General features: G+C 39.7%; 1 protein-coding gene across 1 annotated transcript; it reads left to right on the forward strand.

Moving 5' to 3' along the window:
* Nucleotides 1-2,381: 2,381 nt before the first annotated feature.
* Nucleotides 2,382-20,234, forward strand: LOC128083943 (coiled-coil domain-containing protein 60-like). Its single transcript, XM_052689587.1, has 7 exons — nt 2,382-2,461; nt 3,928-4,019; nt 14,930-15,106; nt 15,602-15,724; nt 16,712-16,816; nt 18,123-18,213; nt 19,427-20,234. Exons 3-7 carry the CDS (start codon nt 15,084-15,086, stop codon nt 19,679-19,681), a joined length of 597 nt encoding a protein of 198 aa, XP_052545547.1. The 5' UTR covers nt 2,382-2,461; nt 3,928-4,019; nt 14,930-15,083; the 3' UTR covers nt 19,682-20,234.
* The last annotated feature ends 515 nt before the right edge of the window (nt 20,235-20,749 follow it).

Genomic DNA, 20,749 nt, shown 5'->3' on the forward strand with positions numbered 1-20,749 from the left:
GCAGTGATTTTTTTTTTGTTTAAATTTAAATGGTTGTTTTCTTACATATGGAGTTGTACATCATTTTGTTACTTCGTTATAATGAAAGCAGGAAATGATGAGTGAAACAGGCATTTTGGTGGCTTAAAGGCAAGTAAGGAGACTTCTCATAGTTCACCTAAATTTGAAAACACTATGAGAAAAAAAATAATTAAAAAAAACCCACTCAAGCCCATTTATTGCTTCTGCACAAAGGTTCTTCAGATTGTCATTATAATATATTGCTGACTTTAACAAATTAGACTTACCAACACGTATTTTTCCTCAGTTTCTTTTTTTTTTTTTTTTTTTTTTTAATATCTGCACTGCAAATTAAAAAGAAGGAATTACACACCATTCCATCATTATGGAGTGTTACTGTTTTAAGCTCAGATTGCACCTTTTCAATACGCGGCGTTGTAATGAAATATAATGTTGTAGAAAAAGAAACGATTCCCTTCTGTTTTCTGTGATAAGACTGATTGAATCTCATTACCAGTACCTGAGAGGATGGGGTGACATATGTGCTACCTCCCTTCCTTTCTTCCCTGAGCAACCATGCCGAGGAGAGGTGGATTTGCAGCTCTTTTCTTTGCCTTTCCTCTTGAACTGGCTGGGGTGACTGACCAGAGGTAGGATGCAGGGTGATGTTGCACTTCGTAGAGTTTTGGTCACAAAATTTATTCTTTCTGCACACCCAGAAACCTCCAAAAGAGTCATGTTGGGAAATTTTTTCTCCTCGTGGTCCACAGCCTGTACTCTGTACTCTGTAGTCAGCATACTGGTACTTACAAGCAATTGAAACTTTAGGGCTGCATTCCAACACTCTTCCTCTCCTCAAGTAGGAAGTTATTCTGAGATGTCTTAGTTGATTGAATCATATCAGTCAAGGTATCACCAGCTGTAAAAACAATGGTAGCTGGCCATGGTCAACATATTGCTGTTTCTGCTGGGGAGAAGAGTCAGGAGCAAAGCAGGCTGGAAGTTCTGCATTTCCTATGGGTGAGATGCAGGAGCCTGCTCAGAAGTTAAAATGGTTCTCACACACTGTGTGAATGAGTTTTCTTCAAACACTGAAGCAGCTCAGGTACCTTGGTATTCCCCTGCAAGTGAGACGTGTACTCCCAAGCAGTGTTGGCTTGCCATGTGTCCCTGCTGCTGACCCACCTTGTTCCATTGCTCCCCAGCCACATGAGACAGCAGAGCCTTCACGCACTCATCTTTGACACTTCATTAGTTCATCTCTACACACTGCAGAAAATCTTTTTTCCGTTCCAGCTGCTTTGCTCTTGGCATCATTTCTGCTTATTTTTTATTCTGTTATTTGCTCACGGTCTGCCCTCAGTCGTTACTTTGGAGCTCTGGTGTGCACAGCTTTCTAGCGAGTGAAGAGCTCTGCTCCTTATGCTTTCTGCTTTCATTCTGTTGACATGTTACATTGGAACATAGATTTGGAAAACATTTTGTGCCCTCTAGAATCAAGATTCTAACAAGCGAAATGATTTGCTTTTAAGAACTTTTTAAACATCCAGATACTTCAAGGCTTTACAGCTCCACGTTTGCTGCGCTGTGCCTTTCAGTCTTTGTTCCACATCAGCTCTGCCCTAGCTATATAGATGCAGCTTCCCAGGGCCTTCTGCTTTGCTTTGCTTGGGATCAATAAATGAGCTCTTTGATCTGAAAGTACTGCAGGAAGGAATTGCTATTTTCATACCCTTTTAGCCCGAGTACCATAGGCTGTGGAGTGATCTGAAGTTCTTCATTAATCTACATATAAATATGTGCGTATATATATATATGATTTCAGTAGGAGGAAATATATCTTCCTTCCACTTGAATAAAGTGCTGGTTGAAGGAGAACTAAAAATGAGATTGTTTGACTTCAGGGCTTTTCATGAGTCTGTGCCTTCATGGTGAGTGAAAGCATAGACCCACGAATACTGATCCATCACAGCGCGTATCTTCAGGGAAGAGCAATTACAGGTAAGTAATTTCTTATTCCTGTTTTGGAAATTGGATTTTCTTTTTATGTTAGACATGGTAGATAATAGCCTTCCATGAGAAGAGGGTTTTTTTTTTTAATAGAAAAAAAAACAACATTCAAGTGCAGTGATTTAGAAAGCACGGATGCATTTTGCACGGTAGTTTTTTCTGCAGGTGCTTCACATGAGAATCTGTTTGAGTGCCAGAGTTAGTGATGTTTTAAGTGTTTCTGCATCAGACTTGCTTAATTCTTTGATTTAGTTTGCATCTCTGTAGGAAAAGTTGCTTGCACCACTTGGTTTTTAAAATGGTGATCTGCTTCTCTCTGTCTAACTTGCATTTATACACAAGGCGACACATTTTTGTTCATTTTTAGGAACCTGTGAAAAAAGACGTGCAGGAAAGACTGCAGAGAGAAGTGGCTGAGGTTACTGCTAATGAGAGCTCTGTCAATCTAAAGGTTAGAGTGTGCAGTTTCATTTCTGATGCAGCTTTGATTCAGCATGGAGTTAAAGAAGCCAACATACAAGCATCATGCTTTGAGTCTATACAAGTGGTTGCTGTTTATAAGCTCTGCTATACATAAGAACCAGCCTTTCTGCTGATATATCATAGGTTTTATCTCATAAAATTACTGCTGATGAGTGAGACAAGTTTATAGTGTAATTTGGTAAAAAGAATGCTCAGAAAATTCAGTTTAGCGGTGTCACTCCATTCGTCATAGAAGACCGACCTTAAAGGATGTAACAGCTTAGCACAGAACATCTAATGCATTCAAAATGACTTTTAAAATAAAACGTTGTGATTTGTGGTGTACATCGGCAATATTGCACAACTTATATCTCAAAATCTCAAGGCTGTAGGACTTTCCTTTACTGGAAATGCACTGGCTTGTCCCAAGGAACACCTCAGCTTGCACCTCAGTCTGTGCACACTGGTGTTACTCTTCCCAGTGAATGGCAGTTCAGCCATGCACTTTTTGCACACTGAACTCTGCCTCAGCTGCATGTTTTGTTGGCTTCACCAGCACGTGCAAAAACACTGCATGTGCACAGCATGTGGTCATAATTCTGTGAAACGGATGCAGCTGTTCTCTGGGAGTCCCAAGGGTGCTTCTAAGGCAGGGGCAGTTCTACAGCAAATGCAAGCTTTCATCTCCCATAAATTTGGATGCATAGTTGTTCAGAGGAAGAAATGTTGCAGCACTTTGAACAGTGCCCTAAAGGAGATGATTTCAATTCCCTTGTGTAAAATCATGAACCTGGTTTGTACACTCCTAAAAAATTAAATTAAAAAGTTAGAATGAAAAGAGTGGATACACTGCACTCTGTGCTCCAAAAAGAGAGCTATGTCTGCAAAGCTCTTTCTATTGCTTTTCTGCTTTTTTTTTCTTTGCCTTTTTTCTTTTTTTTTTTTTTTTGTCAATAACTTGTTTTGTGTCTGAACACTTTTCTGGACTAGAACTTGTAGAAGATTTCTCTCTTGTGTGTGCTTTTTGTAGTTTGATGCATAAGAATCACAGCAGTCGTTCCCTTAGCCCAGGTAATCGAAAAGTCTCTTCTTCCAGTTTTGGTTTCATAACCCTCTCAGGCTCTTCACTGCTCTTAAGACTTCTGTCAAACCCAAAGTCAGCCAATGACCAAAAGCTGTTGAAGCACTCTTATGCCCAAGAGAGCGGTGAGGCGCTGGAACAGCTGCCCAGAGAGGCTGTGGGTGCCCCGATCCTGGAGGTGTTCAAGGGCAATATCATATAATGCCATATCATATAAGGTTTGTTTACATGTTCATGAATCTCATAATACTCTCCCAGATGATGGTTATCTCAGAAAACTGTGATTAAAGCTGAACTGTGAGACTGCATGTACCTTCTCTGTGCTAAGCTCTTCTTAAAAGCTTAATATTAATTCTCAACTTGATCACTTTCAGTCTGATCTGCTGGAATCAGTGAAAAGGCTCACCTCACCTAGAGAAACAGGAAAGGAGCTGAAGACTCTTAGTAAAACTCTAGCTCACTTGAGGTAAGGAAATCAGAGCACACAGAAATGGGTCAGGCCAAAGGAATTGTTGGTTCTGCGGTGGTCTCAGCTGGCTGATCAGCAAAATCATCAGCTGTACTAGTTGCTTAGAAAAGATGGCTTGTAATTCCTCCTTTATAGCCATTCTGTATGCTCAAGATGTACTGAGTGCATGAGGAACTGCATCCACGTCCACTGCATGAAGAACAACTGCTAGCTCCATCAGTACTGCACTGTTTTGGTGTTGTTCAGGTGCTTGTTACCTTTTTGCAGTCCTCTGTGTGAAATGTCACTGTGCTAAGATCTGGTAATCCACGAGAAAGGTTGGGATGTATAATGTCCACTATAGGATGGAAAACTACAGTGAGAGTATCTGCCACTATAACAGGAATACGTGCACAGACTTGCATGGAGTATTCCAGCTTGAGATGGAGGAAAATCACGGCTTAGAGGGAATCAGTGTTTGAGCTCCTTACCTGATGGGAATGGGGAGGTTTTAATCAGACACAGATCTGGGTTCCTATATGCCGTGCAGCCAGCTGAGGTTGGACTGCAACCATCATTAATTGTAGGGGATTGAGCACAGAAGGTGGCTGATGTGCTTGCTTTTCCTAGAAGGTATCTTCCATTGCCACTGTCAGAGAATGCTATCTTCCATTGCCACAACAGAGCATTTCTTGCAGAAATTTAAATCATTTAAAAAGAAAGAAAATGGGAAAAAAAAATAACACAGCAAGGTCTGTTGGTCATAGGCTTTACCATTCTACCATCTCATTCTTTTGCACGTACTCAGGTCTTACTGATGCCCATATTTCAGCTTTGTTACTGCAGTCGCTACTTACATTGATGAGGCTGCAATTTCTGTGTGCTGTTCTGTTTCAATCACACATTCTGGTTACACTCCAAATTTGCCTGTGGAGCCTGCTCATGGCATTTGCTCAGTATTAGCTTGAATAATTGCAGAGCTGTATAATAGGCCTTGCAGTCGGTGACTGTAGGCTTACTAAATTTTCTTGGAACTATCCAGCTTCCATGATGCGAGCACTGAGAAACAAGAATTGCTTGTAGCTGAAACAGCAAGCAGGAATACAAAAAGATTTACATCTGGCAAGGTTTAGTTACAGCCTCCTGCAAATAAAATTGATGATTTACTGCTGCCAGCCCCAACAGGGTACAGATTACATGAGCTCTGTAGATTTGAAGCCTTTGAAGAACATTCACTAGATAAAAATAGTTGAATTAAAGCAAGCAGCAAGAAGATAAACATGTATATAAAAACTGAATAATTTCATAGGTTAAATGTAAGCATGTTTTCCAATCAAGAAGGTGTGGTATTGAATCAGCATGTTACATTGATGATGAATTAGGTTCTTGCACTGTTGGACTGAGAGTGCAGATTTACAAAAGTTGAGGAAGCAAAAAAGGTTCTTTGCATGTCCTACTGTAATGATGTGCTACATTATTAGTTGTCACGATGTAGTGTTGTTAAATATCTGCAATTTTTGTATCAGAGCAATTCCTAAATTCTGCACTAGTTATGATAAGTTAAATTCCACATTCAGCAGAGGGTTGTTAGTGGTACGGTAGTAAAGTTCAGTTGCAATTGGACTTGATGATCTTTAAGGTCTTTTCCAACCTGAGCAATTCTATGATTCTTCCCTTCCACCCTTGCCTAACTCTGGCTATTTTGTTTTACATTTATTCTGTTAATCCACTTGATAAATGCGCCAAAAGGAAATAAGCCATAAGCAAAATAGTAAGCAGTGTGTATTTTGAAGGTTGAATAAGCCATTTTAGTGAAGTATGACTTTTTTTCCAATTACGAATGGAACTCAGGTGTCTCAGGTAAGTAAAATGCTTGAGTTGTTCTTCCAGACTTCAGTGATGTCTCTGTTTCTCTGATTGATTTTTTTTTTTCCCAAACTGCCCTGATTAATCAGAAGCTCCAAGGAAAGGTCTTGTTAAGAGATCCAGCTCATCTGAGTGAGTGCAGTTGTTTCTTACAGCATATGAAGTGTTTTGTGTAACCTGCTTCTAACTCAAGACATAATCATAAATGCAGATTAACCTTCTGCTGGATGTTTAATGGTAATGTAATCTGCAAAATGATGCTAATGCAGACTTTTAATGATGTGAATAGATTTGATCTCAATGTATTTTTGATTCTAATGTTATCTTTTAATGAGAGCTTAAATCCCCAACTTTTAGTCTTCTATCCCTTCTCACCTCCAGAAGCCAATACAGCCAAAAGGATGAGCGAAATTATATTCCTTTATGCACACTGTCTTCAGAATTGCCTTTGAAGTCTTGATCAGTTGTATCAGTACCACACTCACAGAGGACAGGCATGTTGGGCAATTGATCTTTAGCATCTAGTTTGGCTTTTTACTGCTGATGCTGAAGGTGGAAAGAGCCCAACTCCATTTTAGTATCCCAAGCAGAATTTGTTGTGCTGACAAATAAGAAATATGTATCTGTTGAAGCATCTCCAACTCATTCACGTTCTTCTAGTCCCATAAATTTAATTATGGTTGCATTTGAAACTGGCTTCATTTAATTTAAAATGCCTGAGTGGAAATATTCTTGTTCTCTGATGTTCCATGACCATTGAAACATATGTGGAACACAGAGAGGAGGCCCAGTCCTGTGTTGCTGCACAAGTCCATTGATATTTCCTTTTTACACTGACTGCACGGCGTGGTGGTTTCACACTGATGGCTAACTCAACTCCACCACACTGCTCTCACACTCCTGATCCTCGAAAGATCAGGGGCAGAAAATAACAAAAAAAGGCTGGCTCAGGGTTGAGGTGAGGACTGGAAGGTCATCCATGATCACCATCGTGAGGAGAAGAGATTCAGCATGGGGAGATTAATAGAATTTATTGCCTGTTTATTACTGGCAGAGTAGAGCAGTGGAAAAACTAACAGCAAAGAGAGAGCACTGTTGTCTCAGTATGTGCTTCAATGATGCTGCCTGTTACCTCCTGTAAGGAGCATGTGGTATTATGTTGTGATCCCAGTGGTGATCCTGCAGATATCTCACAGAATTATGTACTGTGCCTTTTGAGTCATGTTTCCTACTTACATGATTTAAGTGAAATATTATATGAACTACAATGGGCTGTGGAGAAATTTGCTTGAGAAAAGTCAGGGAATCTGGTTTTTGAAATGTGGACTCATTCCCTGATGCTTCCTAAAGCAGGCAGTAGCCACATGACCCAGTGTGCAGAATAATATCCAACAGACTTAGTATCTGGAAATCAAAAGTCTACATTCACTGTTGTTCTTTCTAATTATTCTGTTGTCTAAAACTGGAAACTCCTTGACTTTCAGCAATTAAAACGTGCTAAAGATTCATCTTGAGCGTTCATGCGATGTTACTTTGACTACATTTGCAGAACAGTAAGAACTGAGGTCAGCAGACTTTGTAACCACATGGTGCAATAGGGAATTGCAGGAAAAGATAAATTCTAGTGAGAATTGCTGCACTGATGTTTGGATCGAAGGGCATGATGGCAGCACTTCTCAGCAACAAATTCAGGATGTAGAAAAGGAGCCTCTGAAGGGAGGGAGCAGAGTGGGAAATGCACAAAAGAAGAAAACTGGAGTTGTAAATCATTGGGACAGCAACTTTTCATTTCAGTGAAAGCAGTCAGGCTAGCGGAGCAGCATGCTAATATGTACGACAGAGAGTCAGGGGATGCAAATGACCTTTGTGGATTTGGGTTTTGCTGCCTATCCTCAATGACTGAAAGGGAACAGCCAGCGGTTGTCTTAATTGGATGCTAATTGATACATATTTGTGGCAGATAGTGCCTGTGATCTTGCAGCTTGTTTGTATTAAAGAGTATAATGGAGCAAAGTGTGAGGGAGTTTTTAGCAATAATGATCACAGTGATGTGACGTGATAGTAAAAATGTTCAGATTATCTCAAAAATATTTCAAGAGTCATTACTGGAAAAGGCTTGAATGCATCCATTAAGCTTTCACATGCTAAAAAATATAATTAAAGAGAAGATAAAACTTATAACTACAAACTCATGCTTCCTCTCAGTGATAACTGTAAGTACATGAGAGGGTGATCGCTGAATGCAAAGGTTGTTCAAACTTGTCATCTTTCACTGCTATCAGTCATTAGTCCTGAGCAGGAAGCCTTGTCAGGGCTTTCCTGCTGTTGGGTAACACCAAATCACTGTGAGGAGGTACCTGCCAGCTCTCAGGTAGAGTTTTATGTTAAATTATGGGAAGGAATGTGCTTATGTTTGTGTAGCATTAAAAAAATATAAATAAAAATTGGGAAATCTGTAGATAATTGTAACTCCAATTTCTGAGAGTCAGTGCATCTTTCTTCCAGTGGAGGTTTCACATGCAGACTGAAAATAGCCCTGACTGACTTGACAAAGTGTTTCCCAGTGTTGAATTCAGTGGGTGGAACACAGCATGGCAGCAAAGACAACATATTTCTCCTTGGGCAATCAAATATCTTTAGCTTTGTGCTAAGAATTGTTGTTTCATTTCTGCAGAAGGAAATCTCCCATTGCTGCTTCTTGAGTTTGCTTCGTCTTAGTGAGAAGCACAGCAACTTTGATATGACATTCAGCTCTGAGGGAAATACCTTTTTTTTATTGCTTTGTTGCAATGACATCTGTGTGATCCAGAAATAATGTTAAGTAATACACAGTTGCATGAGGATGCGTTGCATGAAAGCCAAGAAAGCAGAAGTCTTTATAGCCATCCATAAATCATAGCAAGATGTAGGAACGCTTACACAGCAAAGATGGCCAAAGCATGGGAGGTTTGTAGTTAGCATGTTGTAAAAGCAGATTGCCATAAATCACCTCTGTGGGCTAGCTCAGCCAGCAGGACCATGCAAGTTGGAAATACTCGTGTTATTAAATGGCACAAAAAAGCAAGCAACAAAAAACAACACCCAGAAGAGCACAACAGAGCTTAAAAAGCAGCCTGCTTTTTGAAATGAGGCTGGCTGAAAACGTTATCTGTGTGTAGAAAGGAGGTATGAAAGGTGATAGAAACTGGAAACAGAACCTAGCAGAATGTACTGTGAAAGTGATTTGGAAAACATCTCAGTCTTCGTTGAGGAGCCGGATCTGTTTTTGTTTCTATCACAACTACGTTGTGATTCATGGTGTGCCTAGCCATCACTACTTGTATTCACTGGCACTCAGAAGAGATGGAGGTAGACATACAAATATTATTGATGCCGAGAGAAATGAAAAGAGGGATGATGCTTTGAAAGTCTGTCCTTGCCTAAGCTCTGCAAACAGGGCGAGCTGCCAGACTGCTGTACCTGCGTTCCTCTCCACTGCATGAGCTGATTAATACACCTTTGGTCTTTTCTTTGGCAAGGCTGAGGATATGCACCAAGGTGCACAGTGATGGAAAAGCCTGTTAGAAGGTCACTGTTCTGCTTGGTTTGCACAGACCTTAAGTGTTTCATTGTAAGCACGGGCTTGGATTTGTTACACATAGCATGAGGCAATTACCTGAGCTCCTGAGTTAGAAGCCTGCTCCTTCAAGGCTACTTTTGTCATTGGATAGAAACAGATGCTTTTGAGGATTTTTCTGATCCTATGTGAGCTTGAAAGCCTCTTACAGTTTGGGAGGTAGGGCGTGCTATGTTCTAGAGGAAGTTAATGAAGTTAAATAAATACTTCTCAAGACACAGAGCTACTTTTTGAAAAGCTGAGATGTTTCACTAAATCCAGAAAACAACGCTGACCAAAGCACATGGCAGTGATGTGACTGCTTTGCCAGAACACAAATCCTCTTTTGGCAAGGAAAACTGAAGCATCAGGGGTAAAGAAAAAATAAAAAAAAATAAAAAAAGTGCCAACATAAAAAATGAGATCTGTGTGTGCAGTGATGATCATCTAAGCACAGGTTCCCATGTGACAGTGACAAGTTGTGATCATCCCCCATCAGTGATATCTAGGAATTGACAGCTTGGAGCTACATGCTCAAAGGGAAGCAGTCCGTGCCATTTCGTGAGCCACTCAAGCCTTTATTTCCAAAAGGGCTGTGTTAACCCCTTGTAATGCAGTGCATTTTTGGTAGTTGGAAGAAAATTAGTTCCCTTGCATCTGTTTTAGTAGAGCTAGTTGAATAAAACTGTATGTCAGACTGCTGGCAGTTTAATAGTATTCCATTGGCTGGCTTTAAATTAGAAACTAGATGTTTCTTTTCAATGCTTCAAGTTTTCTGAAGGCAGATCTCTAAAAGTCAGTCTCTATACAGAAAGCCCAGGCTCTGTTAATGCATCCTTTATGCCTGCAACAACAGTTAGACTGACGTACCCTAAGAGCTGTTCCTGTTACTTGTCTTCCTGTGAGCAGCTTTGTAACTAGCTGTCTTTGGGTATTTCTTATTATAACGCCACTTAACTTTTCTGATTGATGTGGTAGCTATTATGGGAAGATTTTGAAAGGCAAAGAAGCGTGTTGATTTTGGAGTTTGGGTTATGAACTTTGCTATCCTTGCCTGTGAATCTACACCAATCCTATCTATATGTATAGAGAGATGAAAAAGACTTCAGTGTTTGGAGATTCTGCTAAGTTGGCATTCCTTAATGCAAATGGTTTGCTAGATGATCCAGCTGAGTGTGTGAGAGTGGGAAGGAGAGGCAACACTGAGTTAAGAAGCAAAAAAGAGAGTCAGGTGGCAGAAACAGAGAAGGTGAAATGTTTATCTGCCAATATTAGTTTCCAGTGTACTTAATACTTCATAATGTCAGTTGCTTGGAAACCAGTGTTCTGTGCCCTTTTCCTGGTTGGCAGAAATCACTCTAATTGTCATGTTTCTAGCACTGTCACTGCTGGCACTTTGTAGCATTTTATTTCCAGAAGCAAAAATTTTCTTTTAGGTGAGTGATGGCTCACATTAATTAGACAGCAGTCACAGCCAAAGACATCCACTTATGTGTATGGATGTATGAATCATTATCCCTATCATCAATCACTGGAAAGACTGCTATTCCCATCAACAATTCTGCCCTCCCAGACTGTTCATTTGAGTCTCCATTTCCTTTCTTCTCCTGCAAAAATATATTTGTATTTGAATTTTTGTAAGTGCAAGCAGTTCGTTGCTTATTAGATTTTGCTATCTAAACATGACAGCCTAATTCCATGTATCGTGGAACAAAATGACGTGTTGTCACTGAATGGTTGAACAAAGCTAACACTTAAAATGAGTTTTCCATTATTTAGTATTAAAATGTCATTGTTCTGTAAATACCTTTGCGTGCTAAGGCAAGAAGATTGATCTTCTTCCTACTCTGCCCTTGTGATGCCTCATCTGGAGTATCGCATCCGGGTCTGGTGCCCTAGCATAAAGAAGACATGGAGCTACTGGAGATCTGCTGTCTTCTTACGAAGACGGGCTGAGGGAGCTGCCTTCATACAGGGCTTGCTTTGGTTTTGTTATTTTTTGGTGCATGGTTTTTTGGAGGGTGTTTCTGTTGGCTTGTTTTGTTTAGAAACGAACCCATTTGAGTACAGATTATTGTACTCATCTTCAGGAGAACAAAATGGAAATCTACATCCAAAATAATGTGGGTATTCCAGATTGCGTGTGTGACTTCAGCTCAAGGCAGATGTTGATCTGGTGCCACTTCAGTTTCTTGCCAGAACGTTCAGTGGTTGGTTCAGTGTGGTAAATGATAACATATGTCAGAGTTTCTATGGGTTGGTAACTGCATTTAAAGATCTTAATGTAATTATAATCTGGTATTAACTGAACTTAGGGAAAACAGAAGTGTGAATATTTACCTATTAGGCTCTTGTTGTGTGATTACTCAGCCATTAAATAGGAATAGTAACTGTTTTGTTCCTGATTTTCCATTGCCTTGTGCGTACACTTGTATCTCTTTAGCTTGGTTATAAACACAACCTAACCCAAATTCTTAATTCATTTCATTCATTTTCATTAGTATCTGCATATTAATTGTGAGTACCTGTCTTTTTCCCATGTGCTGAGCTTTCAGAACACAACCCAAATGCCGTGTGAAGCACAAGAGCAGGACTTGCTCTTTCAGGCTCACCTCTCATGGCTGCTGGTAATTTAAGGAGGGTCATGTAGCCGCTCTTTAATAACTCACTGGTTATATTTTAAGTGAACAACTCTCTAATCCTCATTTACAGCGAGACTTTCTCACCTCACAGGATCCCAAAGGTGCGAAGTGATCTTAATGTAACTAACTTATGGACATACGGGCACATATATATACGTATATATATACATATACATGTATGTATGTGTGTTATCACACTGGATGTAAGGGTGCTAAAGAATTGAGTGCAGTGGTCAACAGCTCCAGTATTCACTGATAAGAGAAAGGAGCAGATTCTCCATTGGTGTAAATGGATATTACCATTGACAGTCTGCAACAAACGCAGAGTTCGGTCTCCTGTTGTTCTTTTCGTCCTTCGTAAGTAAAAACAGCTCCGTGTGCAAATGTATTTTCTTTTATCTCAATTTACAATTGGCTCCATGCCTGTGGAAAAAGGTTGCATTTCTGCTGTACGTTGTCTGGAGCAGACGATGTTCTTTCATTAGCTTTATTGCTAGAAAGCCTTTTTCCATTAAGATAAGTAAACGCTATGAAACAGTGACTAGCAATTTCCATGATCAGAGGAATTATCTGTGTGTAGTTAAATTGTTTGATGGATAGTTATTATCCTTAAGGCTCACAACTCAGCTTTTGTTCACTGTGACCATAACGTTAGGTCTTGGAGAGAGGAAGAATTAAGCTAGCATGAGTAGACTGCAACTACTTTGCTAACGAACTTCTTAACTTGGAAAGAATGTTCTTTTGTCTGAAACACAGTTGAAAATCTGTGTTGTGACTAAAATTGACTGAAGCTCCATTATTTTAATAAACACACTGAAAAGTTCATCAGTGATTTTATTTGCGTTTTAATGAATAATTCTCACCTACTTGTCAAATAGGCAACCCAGCTGGATTTATTATGTTATGGTATGAACAGGGTGTCCTGATACCAGAATTCAAATGTAGAAATATTTGATGTCCTATTCTAGCTACGTACTACAAATCAGTAGTGCAGAAAAGTACATTGGTCACCTCATTCTGTATTGGTCCTCTATATTCTATGCTTGGATTTATTTTACAGTTTCTCTGACTGGAGTCAGTGAATGTTTGGGGTAATTCATAAATATTCCTGAAATAATTCAGTGGAATTATGAGGAATTTTTGTCTGTTTGTCTCTTGTTAAAACTCTTCTGTATGCCATGCTTCTGTTTATTTCATTTCTTGTCTTGCAGACTGCAGAGCTATCTGCTGTAATGCCTGAGACTTCAAGGAAGTCAGACTCAGGATGTTTGTTCACAAGTGTGTGTAGCTTTTCTTTTCCTATTAGTGTATGACAAGGATCATCGTTTTTTGCATGCACATATTAAATCCCTCAATATTAATTATACTCCATAATATTTTTAAAATTGTACTTTACTCTCCCAGTTGCCATGTACACATCTTTCTCTCATATGACTGGTTGTGGCCATTAATATTAAAAGAAGCAACCGCACAATGAGCAAACAAAAAGCATCTTTCTGGTTTATAACCATCTGTTTCTATCAGTTGTCTCATTTCATGTGACAACCTCATTGTTCACTCTTTGTATGGTCACAGAGTGCAGCTACAGCAATGGTTTTGATCCTTAAGAGGGAATGCTTATATAAACCTTTTTCATACCAGTATCTTCATGGTTGAGAGAAATGAGTGAGAACTACTGGAGAAGTGCATAAAGCAGGAGTGTGGGGTTATTTTCTACCATTCCAATAAATGCCTGTTACTCAAAATACTGGGGTTCTATGGAAGAAAAAAGCCGTGTCACACACAGCTCTGAAATCCTCATGTTTTTAAAGCACACAGTATTTCTTATTGGAGACATCTTATTTTCTCATTTAATTTCTTTCCAAAGTTAGCAGAGAAATAGCAAGCAGGTGGGCTATCATCTGCCTGAACATGGAAGCTGTTTGGACTTTGTTTATGATCGGTGGACTTAAAAATAAGGCTGACAAAACCAAGTCCTCCAACCATTAAGCTGTGCAAATCGCTTTTCATCAAGGAAAGCAAGGAGGGAGCAAACCACTCCAATTGAGAACTTGTGAGCTCTGCGGCTGAAATTTGTACTCTCTGTGATCTTCAGGTGCTTTAACGTATTTCTGGTTGTTAAAGGGAGGCTGTTAACTTCAGTAAAAGAAACAAGGCCAATCTTTCAAGACTAGATAGAGAAAGAATCAATGCAGCCTGATGACACCTAATTTGAAAGTCAGCACTGTGCTAATTTAAAGGGCTGCATCCTATGCCTGAACAGCATGCCCTTGTCTGGCTTGGATTATCTGCTACTTTACAGTTAATGGTTTAATAATTAGTTAATGCTTTAAGCCTTTCTCTGCCCTGGCTCACCTTTGCTTTTTTTACTTTTGGGTTTTTTTTTTTATTTTTACTTCTGCTGTCATCCAACAGGTTTTGCATTTTGGTTTCCTCTCGTTTCCTGCTTTTGCAATAATTCCCTGCCTGTTACCTTTCCTGGTAGCTTCAGGGCACAGCCTGTTATAGCATGTGATGGATAGGGGGCCCAGTAGTCCATTGGCTGCTATAAGTTAGAATTAGGCAGGGAGTTTTTAAATCAAGTACTGAACACCATGGTGTTGAGTTCAGTTGTTAAACTCCAACATCCAACAGCTCTGAAAGAGGTGATGGAAAGATCTCCCAGTTCATATTGGGAAATTATCCTTTGTTATCATATTGCAAAAGGAAATGCTGGTGTTGAACTCTTGGTTATAGAAGAATGTGAATGCAAAGAATGCAACATTTCTTAAAATTTAAGTTGGTGTCTTTGGCACACATTATAAAACGAGATTTTTTTTTTGCAGGCATCATATAAGTATTGTGAAGCAGGGTGGAGAATATTTTCATATCCTTCACCAAGAGTCACTGGAGCAGAAGAAAGCATTGAAAGCAGAAAAGTCTCAGGTAACGAGATGGAGAACTGACTTCCAGCCATGCAAATATTCTTCTGAGGTAGAGATGTCAGATGAAGAAATGAACACGTAAGTTGATTCAGAGGATTTCTTGTAGTCTAAAGTCAGTGGTTTTAAAACGAGACAATCTCCATTTCTGTCACTGAGGCAGAATATTACTAGTAATTACTATGAACTTGAAGAGAAAATGCTTAAAAATCTCAGTGAGCACACATGAACTTAACAATTATGGACCAAAAAGTGCTTGTTGCACTGTTAAAAAAAAGGAGGAAGCTTGGAAGATGGAAAATTAGGGTGAACGGAGGGAGGTTTTGTAGGCACTTAGAAATGATTATTTGAAGGGGAGATCTGCTGAGAGTTTGCCATGTTTTTGCTGTCCATTGTAACCACAGCACTGAGAATAATGAACTGCATGCAGAATTTGTGGTGTGGCTTGCAGAATGGATTTATTGGCTAGTTCAGCCCTATTAGCACCTCCTTCTGGTTTTCTCTCTATTTAATCATTAAATAGTCTTCCTTTTATATGCTCCCTTCTTTAACTTCCATCTTCATTCTTTCTGACAGTTCCTCTCCAATAGAAGGCAGCCACCCAAAAAAATCAGGGAAGAAGAAAAAAAAGATGACCTTACGGTCTTATGCTCCCATTTATAGCAGTGTCCTGATTCCAAGACCCTCTGAAGCACGAAGGTATATTTGAAGGCATCGTTTGCTCCCAGGTCTTGATTTAGCGTATTCTGACTTATTTGCATCAAATCTGCATACGTGGTGTTTTGAGGAAAGGCTGTCAAAGTTAAATTTTGTTTTTCCTAGATTAAAAACAAGTTTAATTTCCTAGATTAAAAACAATTTAAAACAAAAAAAATCAGGCCTAAGAAAGAGGGAGAACACAGTGCATATACAATGCACATTATTTTGTTCTAAGTTCATGAACCTCTTGCTCACCAAAAGTGTCTTTATATCTATACTTGCATGTGGATTAAGCTACAGTGCTAATCTTAGAATGGCTTGGGTTGGAAGGGACCCCAAAGAGCATCGATTTCCAACCCCCCTGCCATAGGCAGGACCACCAGCCTCCAGATCTGGCATTAGACCAGGCTGCCCAGGGCTCCATCCAAGCTGGTCTTGAAAACCTCCATACAGGAGCTTCTCTGGGCAGCTGTTCCAGCACCTCACCACTCTATCTGTGAAGAGGTTCCCCTTGATATCCATTCCAAACTTCCCCTCCTTGAAGTTAAAGCCATCCCCCTTGTCCTATCACTATCTTCCCAAGTAAAAAGTTGATTCTCCTGAAGATAGTCTTAGTTCATAAAAATCGTGGTTTGGCATTTTGAATTCATACGCTGCCTATTCTCAATTGCAAAGTTGTAGAACCTACCACAGAATCCAAATCACCACTTCATAGATGTTGGAATCCTCATAGGTGTGAAAGTGCTGAGCATATCACAAAGTCATGTCCCCTGAGGAGCTTTGTGTTCAAAAATATGTTTCAACATTAAAAAAACCTTGAAGGATGTGTAGGATTCACTGGGTCAATGGAAGTACTCTGGTGCAGAATTGATTTTTATCGACAAAACCTTCTTTTACTGTTAGATACATCTATTTCAGTCAACACAGTGGCAGCTTGACTACGTTTTCCTATCTGTAGCATAACACATTTGTCTCTTCTTTTTGCAGTGAATGTTTTTTCCGCCAGCTGTGTGCCATACATTGGCTTTTGGAAGCTCTGACTCTTGAATCCAGCAGTTCAATGCATTCTATATTATCCTGCTGGAATCTAACGTACGTATGCAATTCACAATAGTCTTTGGAATGAGAGTTTGGGAATCTTATGCCATTAGTTGTTTTTTTCTCTTTTTTCACTAAGTGAAGTCTTAGCAGAAAATACTGAGCTAACACAGTGAACTTGTTTTCCTTCCTTTATCCTTTTGCTAATCATTATGTGAACTAGAAACATGTAGTAATGTATGTATGCATGTTCCTGAAGCATTCCTTAGAGGGATATTCCCTAACTGAACAGGAATTCCAGATGCATTTTAATTACAGAACAAAGCCAGCTATTAAGGGATATTTAGCTGTTGTTTTCATTCTATCAGTGATGCATGACAGTGGTAGGTACTTACAGAAGGTGCATTGCTCCTGAACTTTTATGCTGTTGGAAGTAAATGTTTAAGTTCTCAATTTTTATCTATAAATACAACAATGTTGACTTAACATTTATTTGAATTATTCACAAACTTTGTACAGTTCATGCTCTGATTTGCAGGGCAAATCTCTTCAGAGTTGTTCTGTTTTCTCTGTGTATTCTCAATGAAGACAAACTGTGCCTATACAGAACAAGAGTGGCATTATGTAGAATTAGCCTGGAGGAGAATCAGTCCATTGTGTATCATGGATGGATCTTTCACCCCTTTACATATGAGGACTGACCAATAGACAGATGCTGACAGCAGGGTGTTAATGTATAAGACTCTGGAGTCATTTCCAGATATAAAAGTAGTGCTGTTTCTTCTTCCTTCTACTTTCTATTGCAGTCTCCCATACCACTCCTCTTCCTCAACGTCATCTGAACTGATAAGCCAACATATACTTCATTGTGCAGTAACCTTGAAAAATTATGCTTTCCTTCAGATCATATAGCATCTGTGTATACAAAAAAGATGTTTAAATGTAGTGAAGAGAGCAAGCTTAGAACATTAATCTGCTTTGTAAAATTTATGGCTGATTAGATGGGGATTGAATGATAAATGAGACAACCTCAGCAATGACCTGCTAATAGAGGTCCTCACTCAGCCAACAGGATAGAAAAACCAAACTTTTGCATGAAATTGCCATCATTCTGATCCATGAAGTCTTGCACAGAGAAAGAGGAGAGGATAATCTGGCTCAGTACGTCTGGTAGTTTGCAAGAATTACCGTGCTGCCTTGTGACTATGGCTCACTCATGGCCTGTACTGCTTGTGTTGTCTGTCTTGTAAGCAAACATGTCATAATCAGTCACCATTTGCCCTCTTTTCATTATGATCTTAAAAGAGGTTAATAAGAAGAACTCTTGAAATAGGAAACTAATTATGTTGTTTTTACTTAGGGACCCTGGTGGCTTTAAAAAATCAGTGAAGGAAATCGAAGAGGAAAAGTTTGCAACATACATGTGGGAGCTCTTTGTTACGAACACAAAGGTATTAATTTGTTCTTTGGGAACAAATCCACTTTTTCAAGCATTTATTCTTTTTGTTGCCTCATTGAACTCTTTGATACCTCATTTTGTATTCTGGGTGTCGTGAATTGCAGATTATGCTTCTGTGTTTCTGTAGAATAACAGTTTGATTCTCGGTAATAGGAAGAGCAGTAGGTGACTGCTCAGAAGTTTGAAGCTGTGCCTTGGCCTTAGTGATAATACTGATGTAGGAAGGATTAAATGTTCTGCTAAAAGTTATATTAGACTCTGGTTTGCACTTGTTCCTGTTTTTCTTAAGAGTTGAGGACCCTAGGGATTTCAAATTGGCATCCTGGAGGGCTGGTAGGAAATAAGCAGCAAGCTGTGAAACTTCCCTAAGGTAAAGATTGTGTCTTTATGCAGCTCTTCCTTTTGCTGTAAGCAAACAGTGAGGGCGAGCCAGAAGGTCACAGAACTAAGAGCTGTTTCTCAGTAGGTGCCTTTCTGATTTTTCCATATGGTCTTCCCTCTTCTCTAAAGTCAGATCCCAAAGAGCACGAGCAGAGGAACACAAAGTGCACCTCAGCCTTGATGTGTCATAAAGCTTTCACATTTTTATCTTTACTCCTCCCTGAATTAATTTCCTCTCTATCATTTATGCTAATTATTCCTTGAACACAGCTTTTCAATTTGATGTGGAACTTCTGGTGGATATACTGGGTTTCTCCAGGGGTACTTGGTTTATAATACATACTGTTCTCATTATCAAGCCTGAAGAATTCAGTTTGCATTCAGTTCTATGCGCTGGACACAGGAAACTTACTTGTAAGTCATTATATGTGAGGAGGAGACCTGAACATTTATCAAACCATTTTGACTTACTCATCCATAAACATGAAAAAGTTGCTTTATTCCCAACTCTCTCCATAGCTGCAGTGTTACTTGCTTACAAATCAGCTTAACCTGTTGTCATTAATGCTACAGCAGAGGAATATGGGAGAAAGATGCCCAAAAAAGCAGGCCCTACCCATGTAATTGCTGCCTTGGTGAAGTCAGTGAAGAAAAGCGGGTGAGGTTATTTACAGGAAGGCCAGATAAACCTACTGCTGGGATTAGTACAGAAAAAAAAAAAAGAAGATTCTTCATTGTCAAAGATGCTACAGAAATTTGAAAGTAAATCTGCTGAAATTGGCTGCAGAAAATCCCTTTTTGTTCTCTCTTTCTTGTATGTACAGAAATACATGCGGAAAGCGCGGCGCATCCCGTTCAGGAGGCAGACAAACAAGGCAGCTGCTCCAGCCAGCTCTCAGCTTAGCAGTCAGTCATCTCACGGTCAGACCCCTCTCAGCAGTGTAAATTCTCTTGTGCTTTGCTCTGAAGACGTCAACCCGAGCAGAGCTTTGGCCAGTGTTACCAGTGTGTCAATGCAAACTAAAGAACAACAACTTTCCCCCTGTAAGTACCTTTTCTTGGCTGCCAATATCAAGTAGGCTTACTTTCAGTATCACTAAGGAGTGCTTCAAAGACACTGCTAGACATGCCTGTGTAAAAGTGTACATCCTCTTCAGGTGTAGGAAACTTCATACATGTCTCTCTGCCCTTACCAGTCACAAATTGTTTAAAGATGGCATAACCCCATGTGAATATTAAGAGATTTTAGTTATATCAGCTGTATAATCAGACTGTTGTTCACATCCATAATGTCCAATAGGAGGTAAAAGCATTGAAACTGTTCTCTGGCATAATCAACTGATGCTCTGAACATACATCTATTTAATGGAGGGCTTTGTTATTCTGTGCTCCTCCATTAGTGACTGCCTGCACTTGATAGACACGGCAGAACAGTTTGCAATGCATTTCACTATATAGCAAGGCAATCTTTAGCCTTTCCCTTCTTCTACTTCAAGGCCAGAAAAGCAAATTAGTATTTATCATAGAATCACAGAATGGCCTGAATGGGTTGAAAAGGACCACAGTGATCATCCAGTTTCAAACTCCCTGCTATGTGCAGGGTCTCCAACCATCAGAGCCACATCCAGCCTGGCCTTGAATGCCTCCAGAGATCAGATTTGAAAATAATCCCGAGAGCTGTAACACCTGAGAGCTTGATTTGTCCGTGAGATGAAGAAACATCCCATAGAGACAGGCAAGCAGAAACTGGGAGACCATTGGCCAGAGTTAACGTGCTTTTACAGATTGTTTTTCATCAGCCCCACAGAAGCAGATCCAGAGAACACACGTGAAGGCATCAAAAAGTGTCCATGAACAAGCAGACACCCTTAAGAAGACTGGACTTCAGAGGTGTGTGATCCAATGGCTTTCTGAAAGACCAGGAGAAGGAGCTCACCAGGACAGAGCTGAGGGGTGTTGGGATTTTGTTGTTGTGTTGCTGGTGTTGTTTCAGAGCAGCTGAATTTGGTGTTCAGTGAATTCAAACGGTACAGATATCTCTCAGCCCAGGTGGCAGAATAGAATCCATTAGGTGTGCTCCCTCATTATTCCGTTTTGTGATGCTTTCTGCAGCTGTAAGACTGACACAACTGATCATTCGTATAATT

Source organism: Tympanuchus pallidicinctus, unplaced genomic scaffold (genome assembly GCF_026119805.1).
Source record: "Tympanuchus pallidicinctus isolate F22 unplaced genomic scaffold, pur_lepc_1.0 scaffold25, whole genome shotgun sequence".
Taxonomy (NCBI): Eukaryota; Metazoa; Chordata; class Aves; order Galliformes; family Phasianidae; genus Tympanuchus; species Tympanuchus pallidicinctus.